We start from the raw sequence: 20,494 nt of genomic DNA on the forward strand, positions 1-20,494 counted from the left end.
ATGAAAAAAACGCCATCATATACATACATTGTAGAACTGTAGTTATTGTGGGCTAACTGATTTACTGATTATCAGTATTTTATTTTTTACTGATTTACGTTAATAAATACATTTAAAAATGGCGCTACTTTGGCTCTGAACCTTTATCTACCTGTGGTTGCTCTGTCTTCTGGAGTGATTTCATTGGTTATACGTCACGAATAAAACTCCTTTAACTTAACATCTGTAAACAAAACAAAAACGTATCAACAAAGTTTTCTGTTAGAGTTTGTGTTTTTCTAAGTTTAACTCAAGATTTTAAATACTTTCATTTACTGCAAATAAATATACTCCAGATGTCTCAGTAATAATCATTATCAGCCTTAAAAACCCACAAAACACCCCTCTATACTCGACCACACTTAGTACAGTCCGGTTCCCCTTCTATAAATCTGCTTGGAATCGTCCACTTCCTGTTTGTCAAAGTGGCCTTCTACCTGGACAGGTTTTGTTGGAGCTCATGCAACAAACATTTTGGGTAACTGCACTTTAATATTGATGGATGACACTGAATTAGAGTCTGTTTTAATGAGACTGAGTTAAGATGTGTAGCTGTCATTAAATAGTAAATTATTTCTCAGAATTCACAGAGAAAAGTCTGAAATGTTTGCTAGGTTAGTGTCCCACATGTTCTTTGGCTCAGCTAAAGCTAACTCTCTCCAACTTCTGGATCTCTTGAGTTGCTTGTTGTTAAAATATCTTGCTGAAGCTCAGAAAGTCTGAGATGTTTGTTCAAAATAAGCTCATTCTCAAGTCTGATCTGAACTGTCCTCTTTTGTTTGAACTTTCCCTAAACTTAGGAGTTAATGACAGAGCAGCACATCCAGACTCCGTCTCATTTATGTAAAGATTAAACTTCAGTGTCATTCATTGATGTTAAAGTGCAGTTTTTCAGATGTTTGTTGCACATGCTCCCGACCAAACCAGTCCAGGTGGAAGACGATGTGAAGAGAAAGCTCCAGAGGATGAATATCACACATTTATGTTAGAAATAAATGTCCTTTAATTAGACATTGTCATGCAAAAGTTGGATTTCGCTTCAATCATGTTCAAATCTTTGAGTGTTTTGTTGATGTTGGATTCTAAATGTTTTTTGACACTCGGCCCCAAAGATTAAAACCTTTCACGGCTCACAAGCTGCAACAATTCACACATTATCAACTATCTTTCTGACTAAACTAAGATAAAAAGTGAAAACTGCCTGATTCCTGCATCATGAATGTAAATCTTTTTGGTTTTTATGACCGTAAACTGAATATATTTGGGTTTGACATTTTATAAACCAAAACAAGAAATGAATTACTGGAGAAAACAATCAACAGATTAATGGACAAAGAAAATGTGTTTTCCAACATATATGGCTGAATTACTCCAACATTACAAGATACATACAATTTGAATTCAATTTTATTTATATAACGCCAATTACAGGTCAAATTGTCTCAAGACACTTTATTTTTATATTTTTTATCATATTTAAAATATGACAAAGTAAGAAATTTAAACCTCTTGACTAATCCAATTTATTATTTGGTTTTTAAGAGACTAATTGACAATTCAAACTTTCTCCACTAAAACTAATAAACATGAGGTCAAATAGAAGGAACAGTTTTAAATACTGCAGTCCCACGATGACAAGAATAAAGTTTCTCAACAAAAAATAAATCTGCTGGTGGATTCCATGAAAGTCCTAATAAAGGATAATAAACTGTGATACTAAAGGTTTGTGGTGCTAAAAATGTCCAAGTAAAGATATGAAGTTGAACATCTGGATGGAGGTTGATAAAAGTTGACCTTCTTTCATTTCTCTGGAGCCGACTCCATGGATTTTATGGATGGTGGTTAAAGACCTGCTCTTCTAGTTGTCTTCCTTGTAGTCGCTGTAAAAAGTCAGTCCATCCTGGCCGACTTCAACACCTCTTCATGACAACTTGTTCTGCCTCCGACCTCGTGGAAACTCAAGAAACTTGGGAAAACCCATGGAGACTCGAAGAACTCGTGGAGACTCGAAGAACTCGTCGGGCGGGGGAAGGTGTGGTGGGCGGTGGGGGAGTAGAGGGGGGAGGCCGCCACCCACCTCCCCGCCTACTCTCCGCCCTGACTCCACCCAGACTCCACCTTGGCTACGCCCATGTGGTCACTTCACGAACTACGATGCCAAAGGGACGACGAATTTCTTTCTTTTCATCTGATCTGTAGCTCAGTGAGTTAAGGATTTGCCTATGGAGCGGCAGGTAGCTGGTTCAAGACCAGACCCGTCTTAAATTTTATCAAAATTCTGACAAAGACAAACAAAGAAAAATGCCGGTGGTGGGTCTTGAACCTGCGACCTTCCAGTTGGTAGTCTGTCTTCTTATCCCCTGAGCTATTCGCTCAGATACCAAAACTTCTTTTTTTTGCGCATTTATCATCTATTTTTTGCCAATTTCGAGTGTTTTTTTTTTACTCGAGTCTTGACTCGACCGTTTTTTTCAGGAGGTTGGGCTTCAGCCTTTGTGCTGGAGGGTGGAACCCTCAGTTCCAAGACTTTCCAAAGCCTCCAGACCTCCCGAGTCCTCAGGACCTGAGCTTTCACACAGTCTGAGGGCTGAAATTTTCTAAGTCCCACAGTAGTTCTCTGTTAGATTTAACTTTCACACAGCCCAAGGACTGATATCTTCTAAGTTCCTGAGTACTTCTCTGTTAGTTTGAACCTTCAGACAGTCTGAGGACTGAAATTTTAAAAGTTTCTCAGTACTTCTCTGTTAGTTTGAACTTTCTGGTTAACAGAAGCCTTAAAACTTGTGACCATGAGTCTTGATTTCACATTTAGACCATCCATCTGAGTTCTTCTCAGACCTTCCCCTGTGGGTTTTTTAGAAATCCTCAACAAACTTTGATTCTCTTCACTGAACAGTAAAGTTTGTGGAGATCAGAAGGTAACATTAGTTTGATCAATGCCTTCAACTACTAGTAGACTTTATCTGGAAAGCAGTTTTCTGAAATGAGTTCTCAGTAAATCTGTCCACAATCAAACCAAGAACATAGAAAGAGGAAATGTTTGAAGAAACAACTTGATGTTTTCTTTTGACTAGAAAACGCTTTAAGACTTTTGTTTTTGCTCTTTTTGATCGTTTTATTTTCTCTTCTGTTTAATTTGATCTTGTAAAGTTTAACTGGTGTTTTTTTAGTTTGATTCTTCTTAAACGTTTAGTTTTGCTCTTGTCTCACCTTTCATTCTTTTCTAATGTCTGATTTGATTTCCAAATGTTTTGTCTTTTTAATGTTTAATTGTTTTTTCAAATGTTTTATCGGCTTGTTTGAGTTTTTTTTTCTTTCCCAATATTTATTGTTTCCATTAAATCTTTAAGGTTTTTCTTTTTAAATGTTTTACCACCTTTTAATGTTTAATTTTCTTTTTAAATGCTTCATTGTATTTTCTGTTTAATTCCTATTTGAAGTTTTATTGCCTTTAAGATGTAATTTTCTAATTAAACATTTAATTTTTTAATTAAATGTTTTGTCTTTTTAAAGGTTTAATAATCTAATGAAATGTTTTGCATTTTTTAAATGTTTAATATTCTTCTTGTTTAATTGTATTTTTTAAATGTTTAATTATCGAAAATATTTCATTTTTAATGTTTAATATTTTTGTTTAAAAATTTTTGTTTAATTTCATAATTACATGCTTTGTATCTTCCATTTAATTATCTAATTAAATATTTTGTCTAATATAATTTAATTGTATTTAATGTTTAATTTTCTTTTTAAAAGTTTTATTATATTAAATGTTTTTTTCCTTTGATTTAATTGCTTTTTTTACTGTAGTTTATTTATTTATTCTTTTTTTCTGTCAAGATTTTACCCCCAACCTTAAAAATGAAACAAACTCTTAAATCACAATGAAAATACTTCTGTTGTCACAATCATGAGTTAGTCAATTATTCACTTTATCAATTCAACTTTATTTGTTTAGCACCTTTCACACAGATGACAAAACTAAACAAGCAAAGAGAAAAAACTATGCTAAAACTATGATTAAAACTCAAAAACAAACAAAAATAAAAATATTTAAATGGTAATAAAATCTGTTGTGTCCAGGGGATGGAGGGAGTTTATTGAAGTCTTCTTGGGCTCACATGTTAAATCATTTAAAATATAAACTTGATATTCAGTCCAAGGAAACTGCAGAGCGACAGAAGAACCAACAATATCTCCTGTTTTCTCCTTTAATGAGTCGACTCATCTTGTGCTTTCAGACCAAAGAACTACAGACTCTTCACAACCTGCTCAAACTCTTGGTACAGGACCTCACCACATGGGTCAAGAAGGTTTCTGTCTCATTTCTACTCTGAAGCTCACCTTCTCCTGCTCAAACTGCTGACAAATGTTTCTGCTGCTCTAAAGTCTGGTCTCCAGAACTTCCTAAAAACTCTCAAAGTCTCTTCTGCTGCAGGTTGCTTTGTAGAACTGTTCCAGAAAACCTCACTAAACCACATGGAGGGGCCTCAAGATAGTTGTCTAAATGAAACCATACAAAAACCAAACTAGTACAACCCAAACGCTAAAGTCTGCTGCAGCCTACCAGAGAACCTCTGAGAACAGAGAATCAGGACAGGAACTCTTACCTTCTGGACAACCAACATTGGTTCACAAACAAGAATACAGAATGTGTCTGACCAAAAACCTCTGAAGACTCACTACAGCCAAGATAAAGACACAACTCAGCTGTACCAAATCCACTAATCACTGCACACATTAGCACCGTGTGCTAACTGTGGCTAAAGAACCACATTTATCAAGACAACTATCCAGTACAAAGCCCTAAAACACACCAAGAAACACATTAAAGACAATTTTACTGCTGGAAGCTTCAAGCCAACGCCTAAAGAACAAACTGAAGCAATGGAGCCAAACCCAGTTCTGTGGTGAAGAGAAGCAGAGGAAATGTTTGTCTGCAGCTAAATAAAGCAGGAAGACACTGAGCTGCTCAGGTGTTCCTGATAACACCAAGCAGCCACCTGGACAGCCAATAGGAACACAGCTTCCTGGAAGTCCAGAGGGCTGGCTTAGTGAAGTAAATTTAGTTTAAAGTTGAAGCAGAAAGTTAACAAAGAAAGTTGAAAACCACCTTCTGATACCTGAAATCTCTGAGTTTTCACACAAAGAACACCTGAACATGTCAAACTGGCTTCATAGTAGAACCATCATTGTAAAAACGTCATAGTATGGTGTGTTGCTCAAAAAACATTAGGACCCGGCTGTCAGGGGACAAACATGTAAGAAACATGAGAACAGAGAGAACCCAACCAGTAGGTCACAGTTTATCATCCCCCAGTCATCTCCTGAAGTCCATATGGTGAGAGACATCAGTATCTGGTTGTTCATTTACCAGAGGATGCTTATAATCATGCTGATGTGGTCTGTACTCTACAGTATTTTAGTGACTCAATAAATGCCTAAGTTGTTTTTTTTTTTAAATGCTTTTTAGTTTTTAATAAACATTTAAGAGCCTATATGTAATCAATAAATGGCCTTTGCCTATCTTAAGAAAAACGCACTGCAGAACTCTGATATGTTAACAGTACTAAATAAATCAATAAATACATGCATACAGCACAAAAATAAGTTAATACCTTACTGTGTTTAAGATAAGATTTAGATTTGTTTTTTTTTTGTTTTAAAAAGTGTTGCTTATGTTTTTGCAGAATCCAGTATTGCTCACTGGTTGGTCATTACATTTTGTTAGTTTGATTTCACTGTTTAAAATGATGCCACCTCTTTTCAGACAGAACCTGTGATAATAAAACAATACAAAATTTTTAGTTCCGTGTTAATAAAGCACTTAAAGCTTTAAGTAGTGGCTAAAATGCTTTTTCAAAATTAAATATATCACTCCTTAGGTGGTAGTGGCCCCAAGTTCAGTAAAGTTGAAAGATATTCACAGATTCGGACTTCCAGCATCAATAACTCATTAGATATAGGTTGTCAAAACATAAACGGCGCCTCTTTCCCATTGTTGCAAGGCAGACAATGTGCTACAAGCCCAGTTTTATCAAAAGTAGCTGTCTTTCAAGCTACAGGAATAACATTGGTGTCTATGGAGTGAACAGGGTCTGTCTGCAATTTGCAAAACCGCTGCAACAGTAAAGAGAGACAAATATTCAATAACTTCACTCTTATACATTGTAGTGTCACTAAAATCACTGCAGCCTTCAACTGGCTCCTGTTGACAAAGTGTTTTAACAGAAATGTAAATGCTGTAATTTGATTCTTTTAATGAACCATGTAACTTGAATGGATGTGATGCTGGTGTGACCACAGTGCACACGTCTGATGTTGCTCACAGTGGTCCAAGGGACGCTCAGGGAGTTTGTGTGTTTGCTCAGACTCAGGAAAAATTACAGGGAACATTGGTTATCAGTGTGAAAAGATCTTACTGTTGTAGCTGGTGTAGCTAATATAAACTGCTTTACATCTAGTTTGGTAGTTAAACTGAAACCAGGGTTCGGCCTTTCCACACAGTCACTGCTTCATACATTCGTATTAGTAGTAGTAGTAGTATTAGAATTATTTTAACTTTTGTATTGTCTTTGATTTAGTTTTAGCATTTGACTTATTTGGGCTTTAAACTGTTATTACTCCACCAAGGAATGCGTTGGAGTTATGTGACTACCTGCGTATGTTTGTCCGTCTGTTTGTCTGTCAGTCTTTCTATGTGCAACATTACTCAAAAATGTAATAATGGATTTGGATGAAATTTTCACGGAGGGTCACAAATGACACAAGGACCAGGTGATTAGATTTTGGCAGTGATGCGTCTTATAGTCTGGATCCACGGAAGTCAATACTATGTCACCTGCCTGCAGATGATCACATGATTGTGATCTTGCTATAAATCGTGCATTGCAGATCACACATTTTTTAAAAAGATTTCATCCGTTGGAAATCATACAACTAAGCAGCCTTGGCGGAGTACTGCACTCTTGTTTAGATAAGTGAAACCACCTCAGAAGTTTGAGAAAATCACTCTTTAAAAAACAACAACACATTTTCTCTATGTATTTTATGAGTCTTGTACATAACTTGTACCTACACCTGGCAAATACATGTACAGTTGAAAGTTGTATAACATTATAACTTTCAATAATGTTACTGCTGCAAAAGTGTGCTCAACTAAATGACTAAAATCTCCTCACAATTTTAGAACAGTGCTCTACAGAGAACACAGATGAATGAGTTTGACTTCGGAGAATACAGCAGCGGTTTATAACTTCCTCTTTTCTCTCATTAGTCAAACCGCCAGTCTAACAGCAGTAGCTTTTACACATTTCAGCAGACCACAGGACAGAACACACAAAACTGTATCTGTACTTTTATTTGTATAATAAATAAACTTGTAATACCTCAGGACCACATTTCACAACCACACACAAGGTACGATAAACCGTACTCTGGATATCTGAAAGCAGATGCACATGAAACAAATGGCCAGATATTTGGAGAATATTTACCCAGCAGTTTCTGTGAAAGCAGTTTTTTTTCATGGGGTTTTTACATCAAAAGTAGAATTTCTTACTCTTTACATTCCTCTTCATGACTGTGCTGCAGTGACTGGAAGTTTCAGATGTGAGCAGTTAGACGGCAGAAAAAGCAACAGGTACAAAAAAGGCCAAAATGAAGTCAGTCTCCCACTTCTGAAGTATGACTGGAACATACTTCTTTGGTAGCTGACTGTTACATTTTCAACAGTAAAAATAAATACACAGAAAAAATGTTAAGAAATGTGCAGCTGCTGAACACATGAGAGATCAGAACAAAAAAAAAGCCACACGACCTTTCACCTGAAATCAAGACGTAATGAACGTCATGAAAAACTAATGAGTGAGATCAAAGTAGCACTTGACTTGAGAACGTTTGACATCAATATGAAGGATTTCAAATTAACTTTACATAAAGATAAGTGAATCATGCTTTAGTAAAAGCTTTTAGGAAGCTTAATTATGCTATTTAAGCTGGTGTTTAAGGAGGAAAGACTACATTAGAGTTCTTGATGAATAATTTTGACATTTTTGATAAATATTCTTTGCTTTATTTGTCAAGTCACACGAGAAGATGTCACTCTCATATCTGTAAGCTACATATATTAAACAATAAAATGTTGACACCAGATGAATTTGATCTGCTTACGTTACATCATTGGTTCCAATCTGTTACTGTGACAGCCCCAAAATAAACACCACAGTAGCACATCTTCTCATATCTTTCCCAAAATTTCAAGTTTCAAAATAAAGCATGAACTGTGAATTTAGTGGAAGTTTTCTGGGACCCAAAAGCACTTTCCTGAGAAAATGACTGGTAGATTAATCATTAATGGTGTCATCTTTTGACAACACCCTAGATTTTAGGGACTTTTGTTAAGTGGATTTGTCCATTTTTCAGACAAAAAATCAGTAAAATGAAGATTTTGATGTTTGGTCAAGCACTGATGTCACTGGGCGGATGATTAAATCGATGATTTCAAGTCAAGTGTTACGAAATGTATACTGAAAACAGCTACTTAATGTTTCTCAGGTCAGTATTCGGTGTCATCACATCCACACACACACACACACGCACACACACACACACACACACACACACACACACACACACACACACACACACACACACACACACACACACCTTATAGCAGTACTGCATTACATGTTGCAGTACGACAACATTTATACAGCTTCAGTTTTCAGAAATGCCCCACTTATTGTGATGGATGTGTGCAGTTTGACAGCTAGGCAAATGCTACAATCACATAATTTGAAATGAGAATGCATCTTTGTTCCTTTGGACCCTGGAGTTACTGATTAACAATATTTATTGTGCCAAAACGGAATAATCGAGTTACAGGTAGTTGTCATCTCAGTCGAGCCGTCATCCTGTATTTAAGTAACGTCTTCAAATAACTGGATGAGAATTGATTATACTGATCTTACAGTCTCTGTTTCTTGTTGTGAATTGTTTTTTTTGAAGGGGTTATATAATCTCATACCTACTTTATATCACCTATAGTATCTACATCTTAAAATAGTCTGATAGCTGATAACTGACAAGCTCAAACTTAAAACTGCTGTGAGATTTGTGGGCATCGCATTTCTACACATTCCCCCCTAAACTCCATTAGATAAGAAAATATGAATTCAATTTTGATCCTTTTTAAAATTTACTTTCTCAGGATTGGACATTGTTGTAATAATCCAGCAGCAGTTTATTGCTTTGTTTTAATCTTTACATCAGAAAGGCCTGCTTGACTGAAATCGTTCTTGTGTTCAGAAGCTCTTGTTTTTTCTTCCACAGATGGAGTTGCTCATTTGTCATAGAGGCAGTGTAGCTGAAATACCACTTATTATTATTATTATTATTGTTATTGTTATGGCCAATAACTTTGGGTTTATTTGGACTGAATAACAGTGCTTGGCTGGGGACAGGCGTCTATAGTTGTAATAAAGTATTTCTATTTCAGAAAATTCTCCAATTCCATTTAACAGACAGTTTCATTCAATAAATACATCTGAGAGTATAACTGTTTGGCTTTCTGTAGTGGACATCATTAATCACTTTATCCTTCTTCTAACTGATGCTGGGGCTGATTTTGGTTTGATTTTTAAAGACAGTATTCATACAGTCCATCACAACTGTACAACTGCATCCACTGAGGAAAATCACAAACTGTGGTTGAAAGCTTCAGAAAATGTCATTTTTTTTTTTTTGTCAAACTGCTGTTCCCACAAACAAATCTTCTAGCTCCTGTAATCTTTACCCAGGGAGCAAATTTTGACAATATTTTCACTCTTGGAGAAATTTGAATGGTTATTTTACATCTAAAGTATTTTAAATACTTGAAGGATGCCCACATCACTGCTCTATTCATTTTCTTTCCCTAAAAGCCTGAGTCCAATCAGCTCTTTAACAAAGGAAAATGGTTTTAACAAAAGATAACTTTTTGAACAATGATGCAGAAAGTCATATCTGATTGTCATCAGGAACAGCTGTGGCATTCAGCGTTTCTAGGAGTCATTTCTAAAAGTTTAGGGCTCTTTAACAAAACAACAAAAGCATTCTGGAAACTTCCTCACAGACAGGCTTGCAGGAGAACGCAGGAGATGCTACACCGATGAGTCTTGACGACACGTGAGAGGTGGCTGGAGTGACGGGGCGGAGTTCAGAGCTCGAGCGCTGGCTCACGTCACTGCGTTAGAGCCAGGAGGATGTCCTTCACCAGCATGGTGCCGATCACCATTTTCTCACAGTTGACCGTCAGCTGGGCGGCTCCTTCCTCTTTGGTCGCCACGGTGACCAGCACCAAGCTGCTGCTAGTCACCGTCCTGCCGGCAAACCTGTAGACAGGATGATCAGGAGGAGGAACAGGAGGACTGAGGTCAAAGCAGCAAAGATCAGAAAAAAGATGAAGCCACAGAATAAAGGAGGGACACACGTCAATCAGCAAGACTTTGACTCAGATTTAAAAAGCACTGGACAAGTGTGTAAACAAACACCTCAGAGATCTCAGACAGTGTAGGGACAGGAAATATTGGAAGATGTAAGTAGAATTACTTTGAATTGAGAGCTACTTCACTGTGTGATGTTATAATCACAAGATGTGGTACAAAGCGATTGAAGATCAACAAGTGCCAAATCCACCCCAAGTCCTAAACTTCTACTGTCACTCAAGTCAACACTTCAGTGTGTCACAGTTAATGGTGGTCTTAGTTTGAAAACTAAACATACTGGGGATGTGAATGATTAACTGTTAACTGATTAATCATAGTTTCGCCAATTAAAAATATATCAACTAACAGGGCAGAAGATGAAGGACAAAAATTAACTGTTGATTAGTTGTAGTGCCTGGCTGTTCCACCAGGTGGAGCCTCTTACTGTTTGATACTGTAGTGATGTGAGGAAACCGTCGATTTAATTACAGGCAATTCCATGTTGATAAGCAAAGACAATGTGGGAGTGTTTAGCTAGCAATGGGCACCATGACAGAAACCTCTGTGGCAGTTAATGGCCTCTGACCTGAGCTTTCAAAATTCAGATGAGCTACATTAGCTTGGACAAATGACTAATGCAACTGATCCTGCAGCAAATGTCACATGACTGTGGTTAAGAGTAATTCTAGCAGCACATGGATAAAAGTCCAGTGTATTCAGATGTTTTGTTAATTAATCAATTGTTGATTGATAATGCTGTAGATTATTTGTTGAGAAAATTATCCAAAATTTGCATCCTTAATACAAACTATACATGTCTCCGTGGCCACCCTGTCATTCAAGACAGCTCTAACTCAAATACCACTGGTAATGGATATAACAGAAGAGCTAAATGATAATTGTACAGCATTGTGGTGCTTTAAGGTAATCCAACAAAAGATCAAAACTTCTATGAACTGCTGCAAAATTCAACCCTGTGGATAGAACAATGTATCATCTGTAACAGACAGAATTACAAGTCATTTTGTAGTAATTAATCCAGTTTTAACTTAATTTTGGATAGTTAAATATTAACTGTTTCACTATTTTTCACATGATAACATTGTGTAAAAAAAACAAAAACACAAAAAATATGCATAATATAGGTCATTCCAGAATTGGAGGACATTTTACGATCCACCCATCAAATTTCAAATAATCCATGTACAAAATACTAAAACATGCAGTTGTTGTGTAAATGCACTTGTCCTGAGACCAAATCTAAAAAACTAGGAGAAAAGAATGATGGAAAATATTTTTAAAAATACCGAATAAGTCTCCTAAAATGCCATTTTTCCCTTGTCCCACCCCCCTGATGACCAAATTGGATTTTGAAATAGAACAGTTACAATTAGATTTAAATCTCCTCTTTTTGGTATTTTTTTTTTCCATTTATGTCTCTTGTAATTGTGGGAACATTTTTTTTTTAAATCAACATAATATTTTAAATAATAATTATCAATGTCAATCATGGAAAGTGTGTCCCACAACAACCCTGTTCGCAAAACCTTTTTAGCTGGTAGAAGCAGAAGGAAACAGGGAATCACATGAAAGGCTGGAATTAACATCATCGAACAGTTTTCCAAAAGACTGGGTAGAGCAAAGCTGTGTCCTCTCTTCTATTTTTCATATTTTCATAACATTGTCAACCTTGAATGAATGTCTCAATCCACCTCATGCAACCCTGTTATGCATATTATCATGATAAGACAAACTCTTTTGACTTTTTTCCAAGTTTGTCCTGTTGGTCAGCAGTAACAGCTAGCTAAATATCTATCTTCTACTTCTGAGAAAAAGCTAACATTATGGATTAGCAACCCTGTTACTGTGATTAGAGTAGGGTTAACAAAAAAATAAAACAATAAAAAATTACAATTGATGTGTAAGCTGAGCCAATCGAGCCTTTGATAGTTTATTACCTATTATTGATGAATATGTAGCAGAAAATTGTAAAAGAGAAGGTTTATTTTTCAAGAATTTTGAAACCCAAATGTCCTCAAATCCTGCAATGACCCATATATGTACACCGCTGACCACTCACTGGTGAAGTAAATACCACTGATCATCTTGTTCTAACATAATGTTCACCTAGAAAACTTTGGATCCTGGCGTTAATGTGGATTTTAATTTGACACATAATATCCATCTATACATTGTTTTAGATTTCACTCAAACACAGAGGGATGCTGAATAACTGACATTAATCTTACCACACAAATACAGGGCTGGATAAAAGGCTGCTTCACCAAATTATGAAAAACAACACTACATTTCCTTTCTAAGCTCTTCCATTATTGGCGCAGTATAAAATTTGTGTCTAACTAGCTTTGACACTTTATTGTTTTTACCTTTCAATACTATAATTAGTGTATTTACATGAACCGCCACTTGAATTCTGCTGTTCTTGGCAAAGTTGTTGAAACCTGAGGGGGACGACACACCTCGTCCCCTCAGGATCCTGCGTCCTTTCTGTCAGACAGCAAATTCTTTGTAGAGCATGACTCAGACTAAAGTGCAGCGCGGAAACAGGAGATGTTGTCGGGAATGTTGATTTTCTCACCTGCACTCCTTATCCGACCCACAGGGGACTCTGCTGAGGTTGGCGGCGGTGGTCACTCTCTGGACGATGGCGTGTTCGTTCCGGCACTTGGCGTCCAGAGTGAGCTTCTCTGTGATCTCATTCATACCCATCAGCTGACCTGCAGGGGTGCGAGCAGAGCACTGATCAAACGGGGAAAATCTGAAGTTGGCTGCTTCTCATTTTCACTCTCCCAGCAGCAATAAAAAGCAAAGCAGTTATTAATAGTACAACAACACGTACCAGGGTGCTGCTGCTATCAGTGAGGAGACAAAACAGTGCTGTTCTCTACATGAACTCACATAAAACCAGTTGTTTTTCAGGATATCTGCCAGCTTCAGACATATACAGTATTATATGTATACTGTATATATGACCTAATTCTACAGTGATTTCTACATCACCACAAACATCTCCTACAGTCCTCTGGGGGGTTGATGTAATACTCACTACATCAATAATTTAAAGACACGACTAAAACTGGAATGTACTGATGCTTCCCACTGAACACAGTAGTAAAGTGACTCAGTGAATTCACGGCATGAAAAATGCAAATTTGTGCGCTACTCGTCGAGTTCAGTGCCTCTTAATTTCCCAGTGCAGTTCTGCAGTAAGACAACTAAGAGGTGCAAAAGGATACCCTACAGGTATGAAACAATTTGGTGATTTGCTGGTCAAAAGACATCCTGACCTCCAGGATAAAACTAATTTCATTTACAGCAAAAGACTGTGCTGATGTAAATCATGCTCTCCACAGTGCTCAGATAATTTCTCAATTAACAGAAAATTCATTAGTAGCATTTAAGCCTCTTTAATGCGGCAATTTAATTTCATCTTCTTTAATGTAATTCCTTCACTTTGGTCACACAAAACAAGCAATCTGAAAACATTGCTATTGGTCCAGTAATTCCTCGTATTTTACAGAATAAACCAGTAGTTTCCAACCAAGAGAGGCTGCACCATGAATCTGAGAGATCACTAAATATTTAACAGGATAATTGAATTTTTAGGCTAAATTACTGAATATTTTTTACATTTTACAAAATAACTTAAGCTTTCAGCCCTGTGATAGACTGGTGACCTGTTGAGGGTGTCACCTACCTTCACCCTAATTCAGCTGCGATAGACTCCAGCCTCCCACGACCCTAATGAGGATTAAACGGTGTATAGATAATGGATGGATGGATATAAAGTTTTAGTCAAACTAGCCACCAAACATAGACATTTACTGAAAATGTACAGTATCTCCTGTAGTTGTAAGCAGACATGTAGTGTTTCAGCTTTATTTACGGGACCAATAACCTTTGAATTAACTTGACATCCCAACCTGCATGTTTACCAGATGAAGCAAAGATTTCAACTGTTCCAGGTGTAAAAAGAGTCGCTGGTCTTAGTGCAGTGCTTCATGAAAGAAAGAAACTTTAAGACTAGGGTTTGGTTTAAATGCAGCTGTGATCATAAATACGAAGGACAGGTATGATGGTACTAATTTTTTGCGTGTGAAAACACACAACTTGATTTAATTGGCCTAATCGTTGTGTTTCTTCAGAGGCAGAGAAAACAAAGGCAGGAAACTTTCAGTTCCTCGTTAACTTCCTGATATAATCTTCTCTAGTTCAACTGTTCCTATAACGTTTGTGCTGATATTGTAGCTTTCAAACACTAGGGACCATATTTAGGTGACAGGCAAAAACTAAAAAGTAGTCAGACCTGTGGTCTGTGGAGACTGTAGGCTGGTTTCCATGTAGCTGACAATGTTTTGTACACTTGATTCTGGACAGCCCAACCTGTGGTTGTATTATTAACTATGTTTTATTCTTATTTCACTGTTTTATTGTTTGGGTGCTGTCGAAGTGCAAGCACCCTGAGGTGTTGTATTTTTGTTTATTATAGACATAAAGGGTCTGCCATAACTTTTATTGTAGGGAGAGAAGAGATGGATGACTGTTTGATGGTGCAGAAATGTGCTATGTATTATTACATTGTATGTATTATAAAACTAACAGTGTTGTGTCTGTTTTAAGGCTGAACACTGACTGCTTTTAGTGCCGATGCTCATGGTGGCCTCAAGTCATGAGTGAGTTAAGTGTGGGATAGATACTGGTACTTCTGAGCTGGTACATTTTATGAATGGGGTGTTTTATGTGAAGTGTGTTCTGGTTTATATTATATTGCTCACAGGTAAAATACTCCTACTCCATCGGTGGTTGGCTGGCATTCTAACCATACCACCACTGCCTCCTTTACCTCCCTTTTCAGAACTTTAGTAAATGTGTAAATAAATAGCCAGTTATAGCAGAAAACACACGGACCGATGTTGCCCCCATGCCAGAGCTGAAGCTTCATTTTAAAGGTGACGTTAAATGAATCTCTCATGGAAATAACTGTTTGTTGCAGCCATAGATAAAACTACACATGTAATTATAGTCAGCACTCTTAACCCTCGTGTCGTCCCGTGGGTCAAAACTGACCCGTTTTAAAGTTTGAAAATGTGGAAAAAACATATATTTTCCCAGTGAAACTTCTGATGTCCACATTTTCAACATTTGTGGGAAATCTTTGAATATTTTTTGGTGGAAAAAAAAGAAATGTTAAAAACGTTTAAGAACATTCACAAAAAATTCAACCAAAATCCAGAGGATTTTGCTGGATTTTGGTTGATTTTTTTTGTAAATGTTCTTAAAGAAAATATTAGAAGTTTTGCTGATATATATATAATCACTTTAGATATTTTTAGGATTTTTTTTTTTGAAAGATTTTTACTCATTTTTTGAAAATATCTACAAGAATTTTATTGCCAAATTTTGGGGATTTTTTTTTTTTAAATAAAACCTTTAAGGAATTATTGGAATTTTCTTCCTGAAGGTTATGCACATTTTCAGAAATTTGGGATTTTTTGGCTGATTTTTTTGGATTTTTTTCAGACAAGGAAACAATATTTTTTGGTTCCCATAAATGAAGACAACACGAAGGTTAAATGACACATAGCCTTGTTCTACCCTACATGCCAAGACCTCGTTTGACCTGCAAATCCAAATCAGAGCTTATTAGATCTGACGTGGAACAGACAACTCAGCCACAAAAAATGTTTTGTGACACTTCAGACCCCCAACATGGTCAGTGGTTATCAGTGGTTTGAAAGCACATGATCGAGTGGTGCGGTGAGCCAGATGGTGTTTTTCGTTCACAAGGTGCTCAGAGAGTGAATCGGGATCAGTGGATGAGCATTTCAAGTCATTCCTGGTGGAGCGGCAGAGTGTGAGCGGCAGGTTAGCAACAGGTGAGTCTGCAGTTAAGTGTTGATCACCAAGGCAGCGGAGGAGGAGGGGGAGTCAGCAAGAGGCCTTAAAGGAGGGACGAGGAGGGGGAGGAGGAGGAGGGAGTGGGGGTCTGTGTGAGGTAGAGGTTGGCTATGAGGCAGGTGGGCACACAGACGGCCAGCAGCAACAAATCTATCAGAGCCAACTTACCTAGATTCTGTAATAGCTTCTCTATTGGGGGACAGTACGGAGAGGGAGGAACCGTGGATATGACACATGTTTAAAGAGTCACTGTGGGTTTGTTAGAGCTCAGAACTCGCTCGGTGTTAGTCAGGATGGAAAATGAACACCAGACACCAGTAACATGCTGGTAATGGCTGCCTGTAGCTGCTCTAGCAGACACTTCTAACACAAACCTGTCGGTTTGTTATGGTGTACTTAAAGTGATGAATGAATGAGAGGTGGAGACTCGGAAACATCATGGCATCTAATTTTCTAATCCTAAAAGATACAGCATCAAAAGTCTTTATTTTACCATCTCATACAACAATGTAATGCACATTATTCACTGTTTAAGGGGACTGTTTCTTTTCATTGTAACTTTTTTTTTACAATGCAAATCCATGCTTCAGTCTACAGACCATACCATCTTTGGTCAATTTTCATTCGACTGTCAGTTAAAACTGACAAAGATCTCAGAAAATCAAGCTGTAGTATATATTTAGAGCATCCTGAATCACTGCTGTTGTTTAGTCAAAGGTTCAGAGTGGCAGCACTATCAGGACGATTCATTTATAAAATATGATCTCAGAATACTGATGTATAGACAGTAAGGTGATCAGTAGATGCTAATTAACACTTAAACAAAGTACCTCTTTGAAAAATCAAACACTCACATAGCTAATGGTTTAGGGTTGCAACACTGAAATCATTAGAATTATTTCATTGGCTTTCATCACTGACCTTGCTCCTTTTTAAACTCGTTCTCTGTCAGGAAGATGGGCCTCATCAGCTCGCCGACTGGCGGCTGGATCGACACAAAGAATTTCCTGGTGTGAGTGCTAAAACAGAAGAACAGAAAATGTGAGGAATTTTTATTATGTTTTTTATTATGTTTCCAAAAGGAGGGAAGCATGTCTGAACTTATGTGCTCTTAACTCCACTGCTTGATAATGTTTCATTTGATTTTACAAAGAGCTAAGATCCTGGCAGAATGACAGAGAGTTTCTTTAAATGTGTTATGTCGAAGTATTTTATTTTGAAGGTTCAGTTGCTGCTAATCAGTTAGCCCCAGCCTGTCCTGTCTCATGTTAGATACACGATCAGGGATTGGACAGAGCCAGCTGGTGAGCTGCAACTAAACTTTCAAGATAATTCACTTACACACACCTCCTTTAAAGGAAAAAATATGAAAAAGAGTCAAAAATATATAGTGTGTAAGCAATACATTCCTTGAGAAGAATGTTTTCTCAACACTAGAAAACTGTGAAAAACATCCAACAGAATTTTCTCTAAACTGAAGTAGATGTCAGTTGAAATGTCCTGTCGTCCAACCCCCATAATATTCAATTATGTAAACACAAGACAAAGCAGTTTATTTCTGCTTCTGCAACTCTGGAACCATCACAGGTTTTACATGATTACCTAAAAAATAACTGAAATGATTAGGTTTTAATGATGATTAACTGACTGATTGCAAAGCAAACAAACCCAACACAGTGAGTATTTTCAAAATTCAGCAGATTTTTGTGAGACAGTTTGCTTCTATTTTCACCCAGGAGACTGGAAGGCCTGAAGAGGGAGTACAGAATCCATCTCACCACAGCTGGAAGTTCGCTGCTTGTGTTGAGTCACAGAAATCGATGCCCATCACAGCCATGGCCGTCTCACCTGCTGACAGCAGCTCTGTTGACACAGAGGAGGACAAGACCACAGTGTTGACACAAACAAAGACACGAAGAGCTTTTTGCTGCTTTGATCTGAGGAGATAAAACGTGTCCTCTGCTGCCGACTGTGTGATGCTCTGCTGCTTATGTGAACCATTACAAAAGATCTCCACAATGCACCCGTTTCAGACTGCACGCTAATTCTGAGCAAGTTTTACATATATGATGTGAGAAAATAAAGCACACTCTCAAACGCCAGTATGGACACTAAAAATACAGAAAATCCTCAAGAAGTTTAATATGTGAATTCAAATCTTGTAAAATCTACTTGTGTTTTTATCAGACACTTCAGTGTCTCCTTAGCAGTCATAGGAAATAGATGAGCCACAAAGCTGGAAAACATTCAACTAAATTGTACATTGTGGCAAAAGATTAAGCGCAATCAAAAAAGAAAATGAGAATTCTGTTTTTACAGACACATTCTGCTCTGAGAATTTGAAGCAGCAGTATGTATCACACCACAAGCTCAAATAAAAGTTGACTATGATTCAAGATTAGGGGCAGTGGTGGTGCAACGGTTAAGTTTCTGGACCAATCAGAAGGTCAGAGGTTCAAACCCTGATGTGGCCACAGTTGAGCCCTTGAGTGAGGCCCTTAACCCTTCCTGCTCTAGGGGCGCTATACCATGGCTGATCCTGCGCTCTGACCCCAATTGGGATATGCAAAAAACTGCAAATTTCACCTTGTGGGACTAACAAGGGATGTTAAAAAAAAAAAAAAGATTGAAAAGCAATAACAATGGAAAACTTGACAGAAGTGTGAAGACTTTTTATAGGTACTATATGTGCAGTGAACACAGCACTTCACTGGCATCACAATATTGTTGTTGTCATATAGCTTTAGGATTGTGAATACCCTTTGTGAAGTTTTGTAAACCTTTTTTAAAAATTTATGGTGGGAATTTAACAGGCTCGGTGGTTAGCACCGCCGCCTTGCAGCTAGAAGATCCACGGTTTGCATCTCGGCCTGTGCCTGGGATCTTTCTGCATGGAGTTTGCATGTGCTTCCTGTGCATGCGTGGGTTTTCTCCAGCTTCCTCCCACAGTCCAAAAATATGCTGAGGTTAAATGATAATTCTGAATTGTCCATGGGTGTGAATGTGAGTGTGATTGTTTGTCTGTATATGTAGTCCTGTGATAGACTGGTGACCTGTCCAGGGTGTCCCCAGTCTTCACCCTAAGTCAGCTGGGATAGACTCCAGCCCTCCAGCGATCCTAATGAGGATTAAGCGGTGTACAGAAAATGGATGGATTGATGGGAATTTAACAAAAAAAGTGTTGCATGGATCATAAACCCATCCAACTTTGTATTTCACTCATTAATCTCTATTAGTTTTAATTTAGCAAGACATGCATAGTTGCCAGAGAGAATGTGTGATCTGTCTGGTAATATCATCACCTTATAATTTCCAGTCGTATGCAAAAATGATCTACATCTGACTAATGGCTTTCCATGAAATTGACTGACTCCAATATGCTTCATCTGGAATATTGAATAGTGAAGCTTCCAGGGAACGCTAGCAGGGGTGTAGACTTAAAAACAGAAACTGGTTTGCGTGCACACTGGATGTCTTCAGGCTCTCTCTCACCAATCTCTGGGAACTCTTTCACTCTCATTCCAGACTGGAGCTTCACGTCCTCCATGTGCAGGTTCTTGGTGTCGGAGGTGGCGCTGTTGGTGAACTGCATCTGCACCGCCACCATGTTGGCGTCGGGGCTGAAAGGCTGCCGGCTGAAGCAGTACTCCACCGACAGACCCTCTCCTGTGATCCGGTGCAGCAGCTCGTAGTTCTTCAGCACGCTGGAGGGAGCGATGGTCTGAAAAAAAAAAAGATTTTGTCAGTCTGTTTGTTCTGTAATTTTATTGCTAAAGAATAAATATGAGAATCACAAAGGTAAGAAACTTGTGAGGTACTTACAGCAGGGGAGAGAACAGAATCAGACAAAGACAGCCCCTCCAGGTCAGTCACAAGGCTGTTGGACAGGAAGGTGTTGACTGGTGTGACTTGAGGTGAGGGAGCAGGTTCGACTGCGAGAAGAGATGCAGGCGATGCAGAAAGTCAGCGGGCAAATTCAGGCTTGACTGTAGTTATCTAGTCATTAAATTATCACTTTTTCCAAAAAAAAAGATTGAAAGTTGAAAAAGCAATAAGTCAAGAACATCAAACGT

General features: G+C 37.7%; 1 protein-coding gene across 12 annotated transcripts in view; it reads right to left on the reverse strand.

The window, feature by feature from the left end:
• Window positions 1–7,381: 7,381 nt before the first annotated feature.
• Window positions 7,382–20,494, reverse strand: part of LOC111567130 (adaptor related protein complex 3 subunit beta 2) — a 58,352-nt gene continuing 45,239 nt past the window's right edge. For 7 of the 12 annotated variants that reach the window (XM_055009216.1, XM_055009215.1, XM_055009214.1 and 4 more), the window contains 7 exons: window positions 20,244–20,353; window positions 19,914–20,142; window positions 18,200–18,284; window positions 17,343–17,440; window positions 16,590–16,610; window positions 13,102–13,240; window positions 7,382–10,445 (listed from right to left, as the gene is read on the reverse strand). In XM_055009216.1, the coding sequence (XP_054865191.1) occupies window positions 10,259–10,445; window positions 13,102–13,240; window positions 16,590–16,610; window positions 17,343–17,440; window positions 18,200–18,284; window positions 19,914–20,142; window positions 20,244–20,353 (869 nt within the window). In that variant the 3' untranslated portion in view covers window positions 7,382–10,258. The remainder of the gene's footprint in view (window positions 10,446–13,101; window positions 13,241–16,589; window positions 16,611–17,342; window positions 17,441–18,199; window positions 18,285–19,913; window positions 20,143–20,243; window positions 20,354–20,494) is intronic. The other 5 variants (XM_023268051.3, XM_023268052.3, XM_035947157.2 and 2 more) reach the window with 3 other exon arrangements.

Source organism: Amphiprion ocellaris, chromosome 3, assembly GCF_022539595.1.
Source record: "Amphiprion ocellaris isolate individual 3 ecotype Okinawa chromosome 3, ASM2253959v1, whole genome shotgun sequence".
Taxonomy (NCBI): Eukaryota; Metazoa; Chordata; class Actinopteri; family Pomacentridae; genus Amphiprion; species Amphiprion ocellaris.